At 37.4% G+C, this 19922-nt stretch overlaps 1 protein-coding gene and 1 long non-coding RNA gene across 18 annotated transcripts in view; one reads left to right on the forward strand and one right to left on the reverse strand.

Annotated features, from left to right (window-relative positions):
• Positions 1-19922, forward strand: part of INPP4B (inositol polyphosphate-4-phosphatase type II B) — a 1031775-nt gene that overhangs the window by 650638 nt on the left and 361215 nt on the right. For all 17 annotated transcript variants that reach the window (XM_089302446.1, XM_070047510.2, XM_089302447.1 and 14 more), the window contains 2 exons: positions 4063-4135; positions 17008-17155. In XM_089302446.1, coding sequence (XP_089158572.1) covers positions 4063-4135; positions 17008-17155 — 221 coding nt within the window. The remainder of the gene's footprint in view (positions 1-4062; positions 4136-17007; positions 17156-19922) is intronic.
• Positions 10512-13379, reverse strand: LOC149125013 (uncharacterized). Its single transcript, XR_016211920.1, has 2 exons — positions 12946-13379; positions 10512-11969 (listed from the first exon to the last, which is right to left on the reverse strand). It is a non-coding gene; the product is annotated as an uncharacterized LOC149125013 (long non-coding RNA).

Raw genomic sequence — 19922 nt, forward strand, 5'->3', positions numbered from 1 at the left:
GATTGTGGTTGCATTCTGCATTCTGCTAATAGCCTGCATGAGATGCACAGAAGAGCTGGGAGGGATATTACCAAAAGTACCTGTTCTCTACTCCCACAGCCATCTTTGGAGAGAGATACAATTTTAATGTGGATTTTATTTTTATGTGAAGAAGGGAATATTTACAAGGACTTTGTGCCTTATGCACTCACAGAGTAAAAGGCAGGAAATCGTGTAGTGCAAGGGGACAGCTCTTAAGGAGAGGAGATGCCAGCTGGAAAGGAAGTAATTCTTCTGAAACCTGAGATGAAGTCTCATCTCACTGCATGCAAATATGTGTCCAGGAGGTTTACTTTCTGTTTGCTTTTCTCGGAGAAAGAAAAAAGCCTCCATATAAATATTAGCCTAAATTCCTTTCATAGGAATGCAATTCCATATTTTATTGAGACAATGAGGTACACAGGACAGACTTAAAAACAGTTGTTGTTAGGAAATTAAGTTCTTTTTTACACTACAATTCCTAACTTTGCATAAATGAGGCAGAAAAAAATTACAGCAGTGCCTCTTAGGACGTTTTCTCTTTGAGTATGTCAGTTTGGGTACTTAGGAAACATCTACATAGGAGATGTTATCTATCTAACACTTAGCAAATCTTTAGTTTTACAGAAATCTAAGACTACATTTAAAAAAAAAAATATGTCTTGCCCCAGAATAGGTTATGGTGTTCTCTACTGCCCCCAAACCTTTAGCTCCTCTGTAATCCTCCTTAATCTTCCCTGGGGATCTGTACATCATGAATATGTCCAAGGAGGCTGGAAGTTTAAATCTGGTTACTTGCAAACGTCAGGGTCAAAGTGAAGGTCCGCAGCAGATTCTTTCTAGGTTTGTGCATTCAAGACCCCTATCCTGGTACTACTTTCCTTCATTCTATCCTTGTTTCCTTTAGAGTTCCACACAACACTCAGTCTTTGAAACCACCACATGAATATGTGTTTCAAGATTAAGGCGGGAAGATGTGGGTGCTAAACTAGGGACTGGGAGTAGAAACAGGCAGGTCATCTCTCCTGCAGCGGCATACCAGGAGATCAGTAGCAAACTCATTTCCCACTTCAAAGGGGAGCTGCTTTCCCTGACAGAGAATCTGTTACAAGCCACCTATTCATACTACTTATAGCTTCTCCACTACTCAACTCTGCAATACGTCACTATCATGAGGTCGTACACATTGAATCATGCGCTTTTCATAAACTTATGACTTGATACCTAGTAATATGCCCCATCAAAATCCTACATGATATTTCTGGCTTACTAATGTGGGCTTAAAAAGATTTAACTGAGCTATTTTGGAAATAGAAGCTAGTAGTATCAATACACACCATGTATGAGTCATAAGTGCACTAAAATGGTAAGCAAGCTGTTGGCATCAGCATGGCCCTGTGTGTATTCTTAGTGAACTCTGACATTTTGTGAATATTTAGTAAAGTGACTATAAACTCTGCTGGCAATCTCTGAAATAGGCATGATAAAGAACATTTAGTGAGGTCTATTATGCATGATATTTAATAGAGTTATATGGTAATAACTTTATCTCGGTGTTCTTCAAAGTGTGGTCAGAATCATCTTGGGTACTTCTTTAGAACTGCAAATGCAAGGGCCCTTCTGTAGATAGGCTAAATCAAAATCCACATGAAGTACATTAACACAATCTTTACTAATGGTGACTTGGGTCTTAAATGACCTGACATACATGAAAAATAAGTGAAATAAAGCTTATCCTTAAAATAACATCTCTCTCACTGGTTTGGGGGGAGAAAGAAATAGAACTACTATTAGCACCGAGTAATGTGCCATGAAAGTAGTACATGCTATCTCTTATGTAGATCAAAGCAGATGAAAGCATAATACTTGTATTAGTGAGTTTAACAGCAGGGATTTATTTTCACAGAGTTATGGAGGCTAATTAGTCCCAGGTCAAGGTGCCAATCAATTCAGTTCCTAGGGAATAATTAATTAATATTAATTCATTGAGCAAATATGTGTTGGGTATTTTTGTTTGATATTTATATTAATATAAATTTTGAGAGCATTCTGGATGGTAGGTAGGATTTAAAATAAAATAAAATTGCAGAATGTTAGGTTGAAATTGTCCTAAATCCCTGCTTTCCAGTTTGTATGGAAGGCAGAGTTTGTGAAAGTCATATTGCTGAATCCATTTGGTAAATACAGACTGTCTTTTAGGAAACAAAGTTGACTTTGATTACAGGGAGTGTGGGCTGCCTCTGTATAGAAAAGTGGTGTCTCAGAATAATGGCCCAATCTCTATGAATTATGGGCTTCTTCAATAGAAAGATTCAATCTACACTACTCCTATAAGTTGTATTACAGATGATGTTCTTCCTTTGGAAAGGGGTTGGCTCATGGCTATATATCTAGTTATTATGTGGAAGGGTGTCAGGGACAACTCATGAAAGAATTTGCAGAACGTTTGGAAAATATTGGGCTTGATTTGTCGTTAGATAACCATCATACATGCTGGAGAAGAACATTGATATGCTGAATATGTTTATGAAAGATTTATTTTTAATAATAGCGTGAATGGGCTGAAAAGAATAGAACACATTTGGGGAAAAGAGTAAATAATTTTATATATGTCCAAACATCGTAGCATATTGCTGTGGTCAGTGTTTTGGGAAGTGCATTTCCAAACTGTGAATTAAAAGAAGGGACCACCACTGACTTTCACTTGGTCAGAAAAATGACTTAGAGAACATCAAATTTAGGAGTTGTTTGTAGTCATTCACTCTTCAGTAAAGCGGGGCTTCAGTAAAGAAATTATGAAAGCACATTTTCCTGTCAACACATTTACTTAGTAATGTGATGAATGTTATGATAGAATAGGTATTGAACTATATGCATACAGAAAGTTATATTTCAGTATTTTAAATTGTCTTCCTCCTAAAACGCTGGAGGAGTATGTCCATTCTAGCATTAACAGTTAACCCAGGATCTGTATTTCTGACTGTCTAGGGAAGGAAAGATAGACAGATCATTAGAGCATGATAGAGATCGCTCCAGCAGTCTTTACCCGGCTTTCTGGGGACGGTGGTCTGAGCTGCGGGTGTCTCTTGAGCAGTCATGCAGGACCTACTGATGGCGGCTTTGGTTTTGTTTGCATTTACATGTTTATATCTGGTATTTTTCCCCTGAAATTGATTCTCCTACTTCCTTCTCCTAACTATTTCATACCCCCTCTTCCATTTAGCTAGAGTGAGAAGAAACAAATGCCCTATAGTCTACCTAGATGAAAATAGACCCCTAACCAGACTCCTGAGGCCAGAAGAGATTTGTTCCCTCTGTTACTGACAGTTTTCTTAGGAAGCTGAGGGAGGGCACCTGGCTCGGGGATGGATTGCCTGAGATATACTCTTCAGCTGTGGCTCATGCACTAGAAACATGCCCATGTGCTCTTCTGTATCTCTTCTCTCTTTCTACCCACAGAAGTGTCAGTTCTGTAAAGGTTATGGGCTTTATCTATTGATCATGGACTCTAGAGATCAACTTATCTCTAAATGACCCTTACACTTATGAGCAAGTGTTTGCATTTTTTTTTTGCTGGATATAAAAATATTTTGCTCTATGTACTTAAATGCTTCAATGTACTTTACCTTTTAGTTAATGTTCCCTTTACTTAAGCGCTAGAAAATAATTTGCTCTCTATTGATCTGAAATCAGCCTACATGAAAGAAATGCCAAATGATACACCTTGGTAAATATGATTTAAGGTACTCACAACATACCTTTTCTTCTGGTTATTTTATTTGAGTAACCTTTAACTAGAACTGTAATATATTAGTCTATCATTATCTGATAAAAATATATTTTATATAGATATAAGTAAATAATCACCAGCTAAACAAGATTTATCATAAAGTTAAGCCTGGAAACAGTTTGACAAAAATGCTTTGTTCAAAACATTTTGAAACCATGTACATATTATCATATTTTGCAAACAAAATAAGTTCATTTCTCATTTTGATTATTTTCAAATATACTTCATTTCTCGTTTCTTTTATTCTTTTCTAGTGTGCACTAGTATGGGAATGTACAGCCCCAGAAAGCGTGAGCAGGAAAGATAACTTACCTTTTTTGAATACAGGTATGTAACATCATTTTGTAAACTGCTATCATAGTTTCATGTGAACACAAATTATAGTTGCCTCTGAACTACATATTGAACCTGAGCAGCATTTTTTATATACTTTTTTTGAACACCTAACACATACAATCTGGTAAATGACCAGGAGCCAGCAAAACAGGAGAAGATTGCACATTTCCATGGGGCAGATACTTAAATACCTTAGTTATATAGCACAACAAATTCCTTTTAGCTACTGAAATGAGTATTATCTGAAAAAGGAAAAAAAATTAGAAGACAGGAATAGAAATGTGAAACTCGTATTTAATTAGACTTCCTAATTGTATAATTTATAAAATAAGGTTGTTAAGGTAATAAGTATATGGATTGAGTAGGAAAAATTCACAGCTGCTTCTGAACATGCCTGGGTTTGTTTGCATGTATTGTGTTAGTCAAAATACTATATTTGAATTTCAACAAGGTACTAAATAATGTGTTAAGTGTATTTATGAATAAAATTGATATATGATACAGTTAAAATATATGTGCTAATATTCATGTAAATTTATGTAATTAAGTTTCCAGTGCTAAATTATATAACAATTAATAATAGTAAATGTGGACTACAACAGTATTGGGAAATAGAGCTAAGTGCCTTAAATGCCTTGCCTTAGCCAGTTCTCTCACAGGTGCTATAAGGAAGGTAGTGTCATTATGGACGAAAAAATTGTTCAAGGTCACCCCTGCTAGTAAGTAGTAGTGGGGTCTAGAATTTAATGCAATTTTCATTTCAAGACCTTCATTCTTAATTTCTAGGCTCTGCTTTTACCAATCACCGAGTTGGTGTCAAAGCAAATTAAATCTTACTGTATTTTTGCTTTGCCATATTATACATTTAAGCAGTGCACAGATAAAATAATCAGACTATTGACTGATACAGAACTTCAAAATCATATTAATATGTAACCTCTAAATTATTAGCAGTTTTCTCTTGGGAGAAAGTTAATAATAGAGATTGGAAGCTGGCGCCACGGCTCACTAGGCTAATCCTCCGCCTTGCGGTGCCGGCACACCGGGTTCTAGTCCCGGTCGGGGCGCCAGAGTCTGTCCCGGTTGCCCCTCTTCCAGGCCAGCTCTCTGCTGTGGCCAGGGAGTGCAGTGGAGGATGGCCCAAGTGCTTGGGCCCTGCACCCCATGGGAGACCAGGAGAAGCACCTGGCTCCTACCGTCAGATCAACGTGGTGCGCCAGCCGCAGCGCTCGGCTGTGGCGTCCATTGGAGGGTGAACCAATGGCAAAGGAAGACCTTTCTCTCTGTCTCTCTCTCTTTCACTGTCCACTCTGCCTGTCAAAAAAAAAAAAAAAAATAGAGATTGGAGAGGTACCTTCTGCTCATACAAAGAAATCAAATGAATTTTAATTGAAAAATATGTAAATAAATCTTAACAATTCTAGTTGTACAGAATGAAGGATTACCCCAAAGAACAGTGACTTCTCAGCCTATCACCCTATTTATATGAGTTTGTTTCATCAAAGATTTAACATTTGGAGTAATGTGCATTTAACAGTATTGGAGGCTGTATACAGATGGCTGGAGCCATGTACCAGGAAAGTACCCAGTAATTTATCAGTGTGATGAAAATACCTAACATTTTGTCAAAAAGTTCTCATGTTTAGTTTTTTACCTGAAGGCTGCATAAATCTTTAGTCCTTTAATATAGCTATTTAATTCATTTCATTTACTTAAAGTCAGTGTTCAGAAATAAATGTAGGTGTGATAGTTACCAGGTTCATGCTCAGTATGATTTGAATGACTCAAGCTGTCCCCCAAATCATCTATACTTGTAATTATAAGATCACTTTTTAATGATTGGCTTACATGAAATTTGTGTGATTTTTATACATACAATAAGAAAACTTTTAAGATACTAATTGGTTAAGTATAAATTTCAAAGGGAAAGAAACATTACTGTATAAGTAAGCAAATATATTATGTAAGGAAGAAGAGACAGAGACAACATATGGGGACATAAATCTGTACCTTCTAATACCTGTGCTGTAAAACCTATAAGTCATGGAGGCCATTCTAACTCTTCCATTATGAGCTAACTATTCCTTATGTCTGCATTGTAATAACACTGAAAACTGACATGAAATTGATGGGAACAGTTGTATTCTGCAAATTAAATTATTAATTTAGAATGGGGTGTTTGGTGTTAAGAAACTTTTTGGGATTCTACAACCCCTATCAGAGTACATGAGTTCAAGAACTGGAAATACTCCTGGCTCCAGCTTCCTCCTAATATGTGTGCTGGGAGGTAGCAGGCGATGGCTCAAGTACTTAGGTCCCTGCCATACATGTGAGAGACTAAATTTGAGCTTCCAGTTTCTGGCTTTGGACTGACCCAGCCCTGGCTATTTCAGACATTTGTGTAGTGAACCAGTAAATAAAAGACCTCTTACTGTGTCTTGCTTTCAAACAAAATAAATAAATACATAGTGGAATGAATGATGTTTGGTTATTGCTTTTCTCCTTCCATGAGAATGGAAAATTTGGTGGTTATACTCTTTATTTCTGATGATAGTATTTTTAAGGTTATTTATTTTCATTTATTTGCAAAGCAGAGTGAGCAGGAGAGACAGAGACGAGACACACACACACACAAAGAAAGAAAGAAAGAAAGAAAGAAAGAAAGAAAGAAAGAAAGAAAGAAAGAAAGAAAGAAAGAGAGAGAGAGAGAGAGAGGACACACTTCCATCCACTGGGTCATCCCCAAATGCCCACAATAGCCAGGACTGGGGAGGACAAAGCCAGGAGCCAGGAACTCCAACTGGGTCTCCTATAAGCAGGAACCAAGCACTTGTGCCTTCTTCTGCTGCCTCAAACAATACATGAACAGGAAGTTGGATCAAAAGTGGAGTAGTGGAGGCCTGCGCTGCGGCTCACTAGGCTAATCCTCCACCTTGCGGCGCTGGCACACCGGGTTCTAGTCCCAGTCGGGGCGCCAGATTCTGTCCCGGTTGCCCCTCTTCCAGGCCAGCTCTCTGCTGTGGCCCAGGGAGTGCAGTGGAGGATGGCCCCAGTCCTTGGGCCCTGCACCCCATGGGAGACCAGGAGAAGCACCTGGCTCCTGCCATCGGATCAGCGCGGTGTGCCAGCCGCAGCGCGCTGGCCGCGGTGGCCATTGGAGGGTGAACCAACGGCAAAGGAAGACATTTCTCTCTGTCTCTCTCTCAAACTGTCCACTCTGCCTATCAAAAAAAAAAAAGTGGAGTAGTGGGGACTTGAACCCTGCTCTCTGACATGGGAAGAGAGTGTCCCAGGCTGATTTAACTTGCTGACCCACAGTGCCTACCCCTCTAGTAATGTTTTTAAATTTCCCACGTCCAGCAATCTGTAGAAGGACTCTGAACCAAGGATATCTGCCACAAATATTTCACTTGAAATATCTTGTGTTGGATAAAGATAAGGCTACAACAAAGTCAAATGCTATAAAGCGTAGATTTTTTAAAAAAGGTTTAAAAATACAACTAAGCACTATCTACAAAATGTTTCTGTTCAACAAAGAAAAGCCCCTTGTGCCAACATAGATTATTTGTGACTGGCCAATATGGACCTCTTTGTCTTTTATTGTATTTATCTATTTAAACACAGTGACTTTGGAATTAATTAATAAATCCTCATGTGGCATTTTTTATTAAAAAATCTGTAGGCAAAGGACGCCATTGACAGTCTTCTCAAGACTTTGTATTAATGTATTACATGGAACTTTCTCGTCTTGAGTGAGTTATGAAGTACTTATTGAGTGAGTGGGAGACAATGTCTTATTGCATAGCAGCTCTTTGCTATTCTATTTATATCTCTAGAGGCTTCATTTATAATTCAGGAAATTCACTTATCTATTGTAAGACTAAAAGGAAAAAGCTCTTTGCCCTAAGGGCTTACCCTTTCTTTTGGTCTGTTTACCTTGCAAATTGAATGTGTATCTTGGGAGTCTGGGAAATTGAGGGTAGGAAAGAAAGGTTGAGGAGGAGCTTGGAGAGAGAGAGCAGTACCTTAACTATGTAGGAAAGCAGACACGCTAGAAGATTCAATGTTAGACATGCAAGGATCTCAGTGAGTTTGACTTTCTAATTTTATAAGTCAGATAATTGTTAAAACCATATACTTAGCTATTTATTTACTTATTCATTTATGCAAAACAATAGTTAAAAAAGCTTAAAACTGTTTGGTGTTGGGGAATCAAGGTGGGAGGAGGTTGATTTTGAATGTAGAGAAGTATGGGTGATGTTGTCTGTCACATGGTTCTGGAATTGGGTGTTCCTGCTAAGGCATAGATCCTGAAGCACCTTGTTTAGCTGTGTAATCACCAGTGGGCTCATGTAGTATTTATATGGGAACATGAGGCAGCCTGTCAAAGCCCAGGTTTGCCCACCAGCAAAGTGAGCTGCAGATAATCCAGCTTCTTTGTACATTTTCTTGTTTTGGTATTAATCACCAAATTAAACTAAGAAGTCATTGACTTCCTTTTAGGTTCACAAATGTTTGACATTGACAGTGATATATAGTTTAGCTTTTGCTGTGTTTTGGTTTTTTGTTCAGAAAATTTCATCTAAGTATTTTAATGTCATATAGAGTCATATATAATTTCTTTGTCACTTCTAGTTGTCTGTCTCTGGAGTTCCCATTTACAGTCAGAAAGTCTGAATGGTCATAAAACTTTTTAAAATTCTGCCAAGAAGGTAATTCTCTCTCGAATTTAAGACCCTTCTCCCTCCCCCGTTATTTTGGTAAAATTGTAATTTGACTGAGGACTCCAGTGCATGGGCTTTTCTATTACCAAACCAAGTCTGAGGAGTTAATGGGTCCTGTCACCAAGTTCCCTTTGTCATCTCATTGTGGGTGAATTTCCCCACATCAGCACGCATCAAATCTGAAGCAGCTTCTCCTTGGCTGAATTCCACACTTATTGAGTCATGAAATTGTCCTTTGTAATCTTTAAAGCAAAGTTGCATGCTGTATATGAATGTGAATGCTGCCCTTCCTAGTCAGGGAGGATACATCTGGCAGTTGTGACTTCCGTGACCCTGTAACTTGAGACCTAAGAAAAGATGAGTGGACAGTGTTGCTATCAGTCCTAATACACGCGGTTCATCTTTCTATTGGTGTTTGTACTTCTTGTTTCACAGATGAACCAAACCTTTCCTCAAAATAGCCCACCATATCTTTGATTTTTTCCCCCCTTAAAGTTTAGCCATCGATGATTGATGTTTTGCAGAAGGTGCTAGATTGTAAGCTACTTAAGAAGGAACATTACTATGTCTTTCATTTTTATTCTAGTTATATTATACATTTTATTTTAATAAAAATAAAATCCTTAAATCTTATAAATTGAATTTTATCATTCCCCCATTTATCTAATAAAAAATCTTCCATCATTTAGAATTTGGTTGATAATTTTCTGAAATTTTTGTTTGATTATTAAGAAAAAGAGTTTTCAGACTTGGTGAATATGCACCTGCTATTTTAAGAGATCCAGATAAGACAACCAATTCTCCAACATAGTCTTATAAGTAAAAGTGATTCCTAAGCCATCACACACACACACACACACACACACACACACACGAGAGAGTGAGAGAGAGAGAGAGACAGACAGACAGACAGAGATGTGCAACATAAATACACACCTGGCAGAAGATGTCCAGAGCAGCTGGGAACTCAGGAAGCCTGTGAGCAGGTGCAGAAGCTTGGTGAGGCTATTTGTTACATGTCTCCTGAACATGTGAGGATCCTCAATTCCAGAATACTGTATAGTAGGAACTCAGTAGGTACTTGGCAAATGGCTATTAATAGGTGTATCTTATTTGCATTTATGCTTCATGTAACAGAAAAAAATCACTGTTCAATGAGACAGATGTTGAAATTTAAACATTTTGGTTTGGAATAAAATAATTTATGTCTATCATTAAAAATTACTGTGCATTTTTTTAATTATAAGATTTGTTTAGTTTTGTATTTAATAATTTTTAACATTTGTTCACTAAAAGTCTTACTAAAATTTGTTTTCTGCTACATAGAACTAAGGTACTACAAAAAGTTCACAGAAATTTGAATTAAAAGCTAAGTTTATTTTAGTCCAAAAGAGTTGCAATCCATGCGTATGTGGCATCTTCAAAATGTTCACATAAATCTGTATTATGAAAAAACTGCACAGATTAAAATTCAAATTTCATTTTCATGAATTTTTAAGTATTTTTGTATTATAGATTTTTGTAGCTTTTCATAGTGCCACAAAACTGATTTAAAATAGTAGAATAACATTCTCCTCACTATCACCCCTTCAGTGATTTGAAACATTTTAACAGATAGTAAAAAAAAATTCCTTCCATACTCATTTATTTGTTAATTCATTTATTTATTTGAAATTCAGGGAGATGGAGAGGGAGAGGGAGAGAGGGAGAGAAGGAGAGAGGGAGAGAGGAAGAGAATCGCCCATCTACTAGTTTATTCCCTAGATACTTACAACAGTTGGGCCTGAGCTAGACTCATGCCAGGATCAGAGAACTCAGTCTGAGTTTCCTACAATTGTGGTAGGGCCTCAACTACTTGAGCCATCATCTGCTGCCCTCCAAGGTATGTATTAGTAGGAACCTAGGATAAGAAATGGAGCAGGGAGTTGAACACAGACAATCTGGTATTGGGTGTTGACATCATTGTAAGTAGTATCATAACTACACACCAAATACTCATCCCTCTGTAATCATTTTGAGCCCTAGAAGAATTTCAGTCAGCATCCAAATCCCAAGGATATTCCCACACCCCAACTTTGTTGTTTTCATTCATGTGATAATACAACTACTACCTTGTCAAATGGCAGATGATGTTTTAGCATAATATTACCATCTTTTCTCTGTACTAGATTATATAGATTTTGCCTTTGTGTTAACGCTCTCTGATATTTGAAATTTGGGGTCATTTCAGCTTAAAAATTGGCCTTGATCCTTTTTACTTAACAGATTTTTAAACATATGTGATATAATCCATTCTGATTGAACTAACATGTTTAGGATGTTAAGTAGCTTCATTGGTCACTATTAACCATGTGGAAATATCTCCTAAATGCCCTTAAATTTTTCAACTATCTTCATGTTCTAAGTCCATTTATCTTCTCTCCCATATACTTTATATAAATAGAAGAAAAAATAATAAAGGCAATAAAATGACACAAAGACTTAACATTTTGCACAGGTGTAAGGAGGCCTCTCCACTATGGTTCACTTTCCCCTCATTCTGTTGCCTCAACTCTCTGGTGAAACAGGGGATTAGTTACGTCATTATGTCCTTCCCTCTTGTATTTCACTCTTTCAATTTATTCAGTTGTTGGTGCAGTGACTGTGTTCTCTACATGGAAACTAATGATAGGAAACAACTGAGTTGCCAGATCTCAACCTTTTCTGTGGGATGTTTGCATCTTTGAGACACTGTGCTCTGTGCATGAAAGAAAATCAGGCCATCAAGGAAAGCAGCCAGGTCTCTTCCTTCACGACGTCACATGCTGAGGAGGAGGAGGACCAGTCAACTCCAGCATGATCAGCATGAACCGAGATAGAGATGGGAGTGTGCGGTCACAGAGAGCTACCTGTAGGGAAGGAGAAGGCAGAGGAGAAGGGAACCCTTCCCAGAAGAGCCGCTAGTCAGCTTAGTTTATAGGACGATCACAAGTGGGGAGCTCCTCTGAGACACAAGGAGTGCTTGGAACAGAGGTGTACTGGAGAGGACTGCAGGTCGTTCCAGGCTCCTCATCAGGAAAGAACAGTCAGCTTACAGCCTTTCTGGTTGTATCCTTTATTGCCTGAAAGAGAATAAACAGAGCTGAAGCTAATCCTTTGTCTGACCGCACAACATGTAAACCCAAATTCACCAGTCCAGATTCACTAGTTATCACTATGTAGAGACAATTATTAGTTTTGTATTTTATTGTGATGTCCATAGTAATACTTCTTATTCTTAGCTTTGAATTGAAGATGGAAGGCCAAGGGCTTTTGCGTTTGGCTGGAATAAGGAAGCAGCACTTGGTCAAACTCAGTTTATGTTTTTGCCAGTTTATTTTTTCTTTTTCAGTTTGAAAACTAACACAATTTAGATTCCATAAGAAAATCTGGAGAAATGTCTCTAAACATTTCTTGGAGGTTCATTTTTTTCAATAAGTTATATCACCTTTTTATTTTTTAAGCTCTGTCTCTCCGCTATATTTTGGAACTCCACTCATGCATTCTTGCTCACCCCTTTCTACATGTATACACAGGATAATGTTTATATAATTTCTTTTTGGGTTTTTCAGTTCTCATACAATCTCAAAAACAGCCAACTTCCATGTAAGATATGTATAAATCTAATATACTCTCAAACACAAATCAGAGTGTGTCAGCATCTAATTGGATCACAAACACTTACCATTAGTAAGTATAAAGTTGCATTTGGAGAATATGCAGTGTGTGTCCATTGTATTGAATAATTCAACAATTAAACAACTGCATAATTAAAACAACAGAATAAGTGGATTCCCTACAAGAATCTGCAATACGTTGAAAGAATGACTTTGTAAGGCCTAAAGCCATTAAAATAAAGTTCTATTTGAATATGGAACTTCTAGCACCTCCTAAAGCAAGAAATATGTGAAGATAATCACAGACAAGCTTTCTCTGGAGAAAAAGACAAAAGACCACCCGATGAAATAAATGGTTGAGCTTTAAGGATGGTCCGTTGGACGCTGAATCCATATTTCCAAAATTTCTTGTCAAATCAACTCATTGATACCCCTCACATACCTTTGTGAATAGAAACAGAAAAGTGAAAACCATCCCTGTAGCATCTTTCTGGTTAATCTTTCCTGCCCCGCGGTTGCTTGAGCAGCAGTCTTATTTTTGTGCTCTCTCCTTTGGCTTTGCTGAGCATTTCTTTGGCATCTATACTTGGATAACTCAGAACTGCAGCAGCTTGGCTTTCACAACTGCTGAATCCTATGGAAAAGCAGGTGGCATGCTACCTTGTTAAACGTCCCTGTTACAAAGCCTCAGGGAACCAGTATAGAAATTTCAGTTGTATTGCAGTTTTGAAGAGATAAAAAATCCATCATTTATTTTCTGTCCTTGTCTTCATCTCAGGGGATGGACCTCAAGGAGAATATATCAGTTGATCTGGTCCAGTTTATAAAGTTACCCTCAGTATGTCATCACAAGACCATGATGTGGTCTAAAATATCTCAACTACGGTTCTCTTGGTAGTAGCTGTCATATGATATTTTTAGCAGTTATTTTGGCCAAAGCAGTGGAACAATAAAGATGAGAATACACACAGGGCTCTATTTTTAACTTCTAGTGTTGAATAGTTCTTGTTATTGTGGTGAGCTGATTGTATGGTCAGAAAATTGTCTTCTACCTGAATAAACACTTGGCACAGTGGAGCTGAAGAGCTAAAAGTCACTTAGACAGTCATTTTCTCGTTTATACAGCAGGGGCATGTGTGCGGAATTGTTGGAACCACATCCTTGCTTTGGGGAGAAGCACTGGAAAAAAAAAAGCTTGACAAATGCACTCATCAGTTGTAGCTCTTTGTACTGTATTTGATGCATGAGCACCATGCCTTTCTTTTATGTGACGAGGACAAAACCTTCCCACCACGAGCCCAATAAGAGTATTGGATTGAGAGTATCTTATCTGCTATTTTTGTAATTCATGCAACAATTAGCTTGATAGTTGAAGGTCAGACCATATTTCTTCATTTTAAAAGATGTAATACTTTATACCATGTGTTATGATGCACAGTAGATGTCCTTGTTTCAGACATAGTAGGTGTTCAGTAAGCAGTGTTGCTGGATCAAATTGATTTACAAAGTGGATCTATTGAGATACTACATCGAGATACTAATAAATATATATGATTTAGTACTAATATTTGGAGACCTAAGACTTAATAGATCAGAAACTATAACACAAAAATTAGATAAGATAAGAGACGTTATTAGAACTTTTTGTATAATTAAGTTTCCTATTCTTTTTATTATTTGTCCCAAATATTTTATTTAAAAACAGCAGCATTGCCATAGAGTCTTTGGGTGCTGTATACCTGGTGGTCAGAAGAGAGTACTGGGGATTTTTTATCAAAACACCCTTGATTTCTGCATAAGCTGTTTCAACAAAGGTTTATATTTAGGTATTTTGCAAGCTTTAAAATGAAAACAAATGAAGGATTGAAAGACTTGTTTGGGGATCAAAAATTAAAAATGTTATATTCTGTTGCATAATTCATAATGTAAATTTTCTTTCTTTTTAAAAAATATTCATTTATTTGAAAAGCAGAGAGAGAGAGAGAGTGAGCTCCCATCTGCTGGTTCACTCTCCAAACGGCCACAACAGTCAAGTCTGCACGAGGCCAAAGCTAGGAGCCAGGAATTCCATCCTGGTCCCCCACAAGGGTAGCAGGGGCCCAAATACTTGGGCCATCTTCTGCTGTCTTCCCAGACACATTAGAAGGAAGATGGACTAGAATCACCAGCCAGGACTTGAACCAGCACTCTGTTATGAGACACCAGCATCACGAGTGGCTGCTCAACCCACTGTGCCACAACATGAGCCCCTCAAAATACAAATTTTCTAAAAAATAATTGTTGATCTATAAAAAGCAAAAGAAAATATCTGGGAATTTTAGCTATGGCTTTGTAGATCAAGAGATTCTGTATAACTTTGTAAAAGAAGATAGAGTTTAAAATGTAGCACTGATACTGAAGAAAAACCTAGTAATTGAAGATGTACATACAGTACTTAGATGCAATTTAGACACTTCAGATTGAGGTTTTGACGTACCCTAAAAGGATGCATTCACATTCCTGACTGTGTCAGATATGTTAGGATTCATGAAATCTCATATATGCTTTAACCTGACTGACACTATGTTGGATTCAGTACCTATCTTTATATTATTTTCTAACTGTAGAGATATGATAATCGAGCAGTGATAAAATTCTTTTAAAACATTGTTCAAAGATGAATGAAATCTTGTGTGTTTTGTTTTCATTCATTGGCTGTAAGTTCTATATTCCAAGTGAAATAAAACAAATATAATGAATCCTGTATCTGATATAATCTAATTGTTAAAACATAAAATTATTATGTTTACATTCAAAAGATAGTCTGAACACAAACCTCTAGATTTTAACAATATTTTCTCTCAACACACATGGAATATTCTGTTGTCTTCTGGATATTGGAACTATTGAGGAGTGAGCACTTTGTCTAATTCTTGGCAGGGAGTACCTAAGTGTATTGGCAGGTTTGAATCTGGTGTTTGAAGGATAGGGGTGTTTGAAATCAAGGTTTCTGGTGTGATATCAATATGGGCGACTGAGGTCCAGAGTGTCCCTTTAAGAAGGGCTGGCTGCCAAAGAATGCAAGAATCGGTCCTCATTTTAGTGGTCAAAAGGATATGTTTCCCCATGTAGTGAATAAGATACAGCGGTGTTTTTGAACCCTATAATATTAGAAAGGCATTTTTTTTTCCCCTGGATGTTGAAACCTGACCCATTTTCCATGCTCAGTATTATTTAAAGTCTTAGACTCACTTCAGAACCGACAAGCATTTTAAATTAGCTTTAATGATAATTTGGAGCCAACTAACCGTGGAGGTTTGACTGGTGATTGACTTGATATTTTATTGCCAATTAAGCTTTAGTGTATGAGTGTACCACAGGCATTTATTGCCCAGCAACAATTGAAATAAATTTCTATCCTAAACAATATGGCTTGGAATTGTGTTCTAAGTGCTGGCTTTCTGAAACTCTGTCATTGAAGCTTTTAAAATCCTTGATTATGTGGTCTTATTACTTGTCCCCTAATTATTGCCCACCTACCATAAACACAATTTATTCAGTCTTTGCATTTTGCTTTTGTAATATGTGGTTTTAAGAAGTGTCTGGATGGACGACTTGCACAGTATTTGAATTTTAATGGATCTTAAACAAAAGAGTGAAACTTTGCTGGTATTTAAAAAATAATTTTTAGTAGTAAAGCATTTTGAAACTTCTGAAGATATCACCTACTTGTATTTGGTAATGTTGACTAAGATGAGCAGAAGGAATTCAGAAATGTATTTGTTAAAATGTACATTATATGTTTTTTTTTGTATTTTCACCTATATTTGTAGATACATATACTTTATAAAATTTCTAAAAGAAAATTGCAAAAGTTAGTAAATTAAACATAGTAGCAACATTTATGAATTAAAGTTTAATTACACTTTTTTTCTACATTGAATAAAGACTGTATGTTCCAGAAACTACTGAAAAAAAAAAAGATGTAAAAATAAAACTTGGGGGAGGCTTAGTGTGCAGTGGGTTAAGCCGCCTCCTCTCATGTCAGAGTGCCTGGGTTCCAATCCTATCTCTGCTCCCAATCCAGATTTCTGCTAATCCACATCCTAGGAGGCAGCAGATGATGGCTCAGGTGCTTGAGTTCCTCCACCTCTGTAGGAGATCTGAATGGAGGTCCATGCTCCTGACCTTGACCCCTAGCCAGCCCCAGCTGTTGTAGGCATGTGAGAATGGAACAGTGGGTAGAAGAGCCCTCTCTTCTCTCTCTTTCTGTTTCTCTCTCTGCCACTCAAATAAATATTAGACTTAAATTATTTTTAATATATTTTTATTTCTATAAGGTGAATAAATTTCATGTATTTCATTATACAGATTTAAAATTCAAATACACTAATGGATTCTGATAAAATAATTTGATTAAATAATTTAAATGCTATACTGATTTATGATTTTGCTGATTGAAAATCACCTGATATGCCTTCGTTTCATTTACAATTTACCCTTTTTCTCTTTTCTTCCATTCCAGTATTAAGGAACCCAGTATGTAAATTATATAGATTTCCTACATCTGACAATAAGTGGATGAGAATCCGGGAGCAAATGTCAGAGAGCATACTTTCTTTTCATATTCCTAAGGAATTGATTTCCCTTCACATCAAAGAAGATCTGTGTAGGTAAGAGAAAATAATTTTTTATTGTCTCTCATTCATATTAACTGTTTTTGTGTCATTTTAAAATTCTTAACTGACCAAGTGGTATTTATTTATCATGTACAATATGTTGTTTTAAAATGTGTATACACTGGGGCCGGCATTGTGGCATAAAGGATTGATCACCACCTGCAACCCTGGTATCCTTTATGGCTATTGATTGATTGGAGTCCTGGCTGCTCCACTTCCAGTTCATCTCCCTGATGGTGCACCTGGGAAAGTGTCGGAAGATGGCCCAAAGCCCTGGGCTCTTCCACCCACGTGGGAGATCTGGAGGGGGCTCCTGGATCCTGGCTTTGGCCTGGCCCAGCCCTAGCCATTGCAATCATTTGGGGAGTGAACCAGTGGATGAAAGATCTTTCTTTCTCATCTCTCCCTCTCTCTCTGTAATTCTGCCTTTGAAATTAACAAAATAAATCTTTTAAAAGATGTATTCACATTGAGAAATGGCTAAGTAGAGGTATTAACATATGCACTGGGGCCAGTGCTGGAGGCTCAACAGGCTAATCTCCACATGCACCACAGGGCGCTGGATTCTGTCCCTGTTGCTCCTCTTCCAGTCCAGCTCTCTGCTGTGGCCCGAGAGTGCAGTGGAGGATGGCCCAGGTCCTTGGGCCCTTCACCTTAAAAGGAGACCAGAAGGAAGCACCTAGCTCCTGGCTTCGGATCAGCGCAGTGCGTCGGCTGCAGCCCGCCGGCCACAGCGGCCATTGAGGGGTGAACCAAAGGAAAAGGAAGACCTTTCTCTCTGTCTCTCTCTCACTGTTCACTTTGTCAAAAAAAAAGTATGCATTGCCTTATATACCTATCATTAATTATTTCTTCCTAAAAATCAATTTTCCTTAGTATTGAGGATAACAAAATCCTAGACTTTGGTGTGCAATAGGCACTTGAAATGTGACAAGTCAAGCTTGAGATGATTTCTAAGTATAAAGTATACACATCAGATCCAGAATTAATGCACACATATACATACAGAAATGATTTAATAATGAAATGTTAATATTTGGAATGCATTGGGAAATGCTAGTGGAATTAATCTGTTTTTTATCTGTTTTTTCTTCTTAAAAATGGCTACGAGAAAATTTTATTACTTATGTAATTCTCATTTGTGACTTGAGTTGCTTTTCTTGTAGCCAGTTTAGTATTTAACCAATAACTAGGGTCTGTAAATAGTTCTTGTGTCTCCACCTCTCTTCTTTTGGCTACTACTTCTGTAAGCAATTCCTATTTGAATCTCCTTTGGACTACTTATTTATAGCAAGAGTTTCAAATTTATGTTGCTCTAAAACCATTTTGAAGTAGCAAGCAAAATATGTTAAGCTCGTGGATGATATTGTTGTACAACAAAATTAAATCAGTTACTATAATAGGGCAGAAGTATTTGAGAGCTGATTGGTTAAGAATGTCTCTGAACCATGACTAATTAAATGATTTGGTTCTCTGCCTTTTAAATGAAGCTCTCATGAGTTTTAAAATGCTGGATACAAGTACTACATTATGGCAATGCTTTAAGGCTCTAAAGGTCAGAGATTCCATATTGATCTAAGGCAGTGAGGACAACAGGGAGGGCAGGTAAAATCTTGCACATATTGACCGTATTGCTTAGGGTAGGAATGACTTCACAAAAGCTGTATATTCAAGGAGGATAACATAAAATGTAAGAATAATTGTAGGAAAAATCATCTAGGAAACTGGATCATAAGAAAACAATATGGATCTAAGGAAACAAAGATTGAATGGGAGATGGGTATTTGAGGATAGCAGAATGAGGATAACTGGGCCTTGAAAATCAGGCAGCAGGTATTGATTGAGGCCAATAATTAGCAATCTAAACAGACTATGAAACAGTAAGATACAAGAATGGGTCAATAATAGAAATGATCCCCAAAATGTTTTTTTTATACTATCCTTATCTATAACCAGTACTATGAGTGGGTGATGGCCAGCTTATGAACTTGTATTAGAGTAGAGCAAGATGGAGTTTGACTTTTAGAAGACATAGGAGAGTCATTATTCTAGAGCAACGGACACCAAGAAGCACTGCTACTAGAACCATATACAGTTTGCCATTCCTACCTGAAGACCAAAGACAATCCCTGGTTCTCCCAGGGGTTATAGAATAAGAACTGTCAACACAGAAGGCTGAGTTAGAGATGCCAGACAAGACTGTATTTAACATAATATCTATTTTTAGACCAGTATTTTCCAGTTGAACATTTTAATTGCTAGACCCTTAGCTATTTCATTTGAGAAAACTAGTTGAAAGAGAAAGATCTGTACCTCTGTCCTAATTGGCTTTCATCAGCAATTTAGAGACATCTTAAAGCTGAGCAGCTGTCCTTGTACTGCCTGTCACTTTTGAGCCATCTGAGTGCTATCCCCAGCCATGTCTCCACTCAGACTCCCATTAATATCTCTCTGTGATCCACTGACAGAGAACCGTAGGGAGAAATCATGAGTGTGAAATCAGGAGAAAGACCGCAGTTAAGCTAGGAATGCTGGTAAGCAAGGTCACTGTAACTACTTTGATATCACAGCATTGCCAACCTACCCTGTTTTCTTGTCTTTCTCTATATCTCTTTTTCCTTATGCATTCACAGCTGAAAAATGAACACACTAAAAATTAACTAACCTAACAGTTAAAACTCTTACCAAGACAATTGTATCTCATCTCAGAGTGCCCAGGTTTGAGTCCCAGCTGAGCTCCTTATGTAAGCTTCCTACAAAT

The sequence above is a fragment of the Oryctolagus cuniculus genome, chromosome 8 (genome assembly GCF_051225735.1).
Source record: "Oryctolagus cuniculus isolate XC-2025 breed Fujian yellow rabbit chromosome 8, ASM5122573v1, whole genome shotgun sequence".
NCBI classification, from domain to species: domain Eukaryota; kingdom Metazoa; phylum Chordata; class Mammalia; order Lagomorpha; family Leporidae; genus Oryctolagus; species Oryctolagus cuniculus.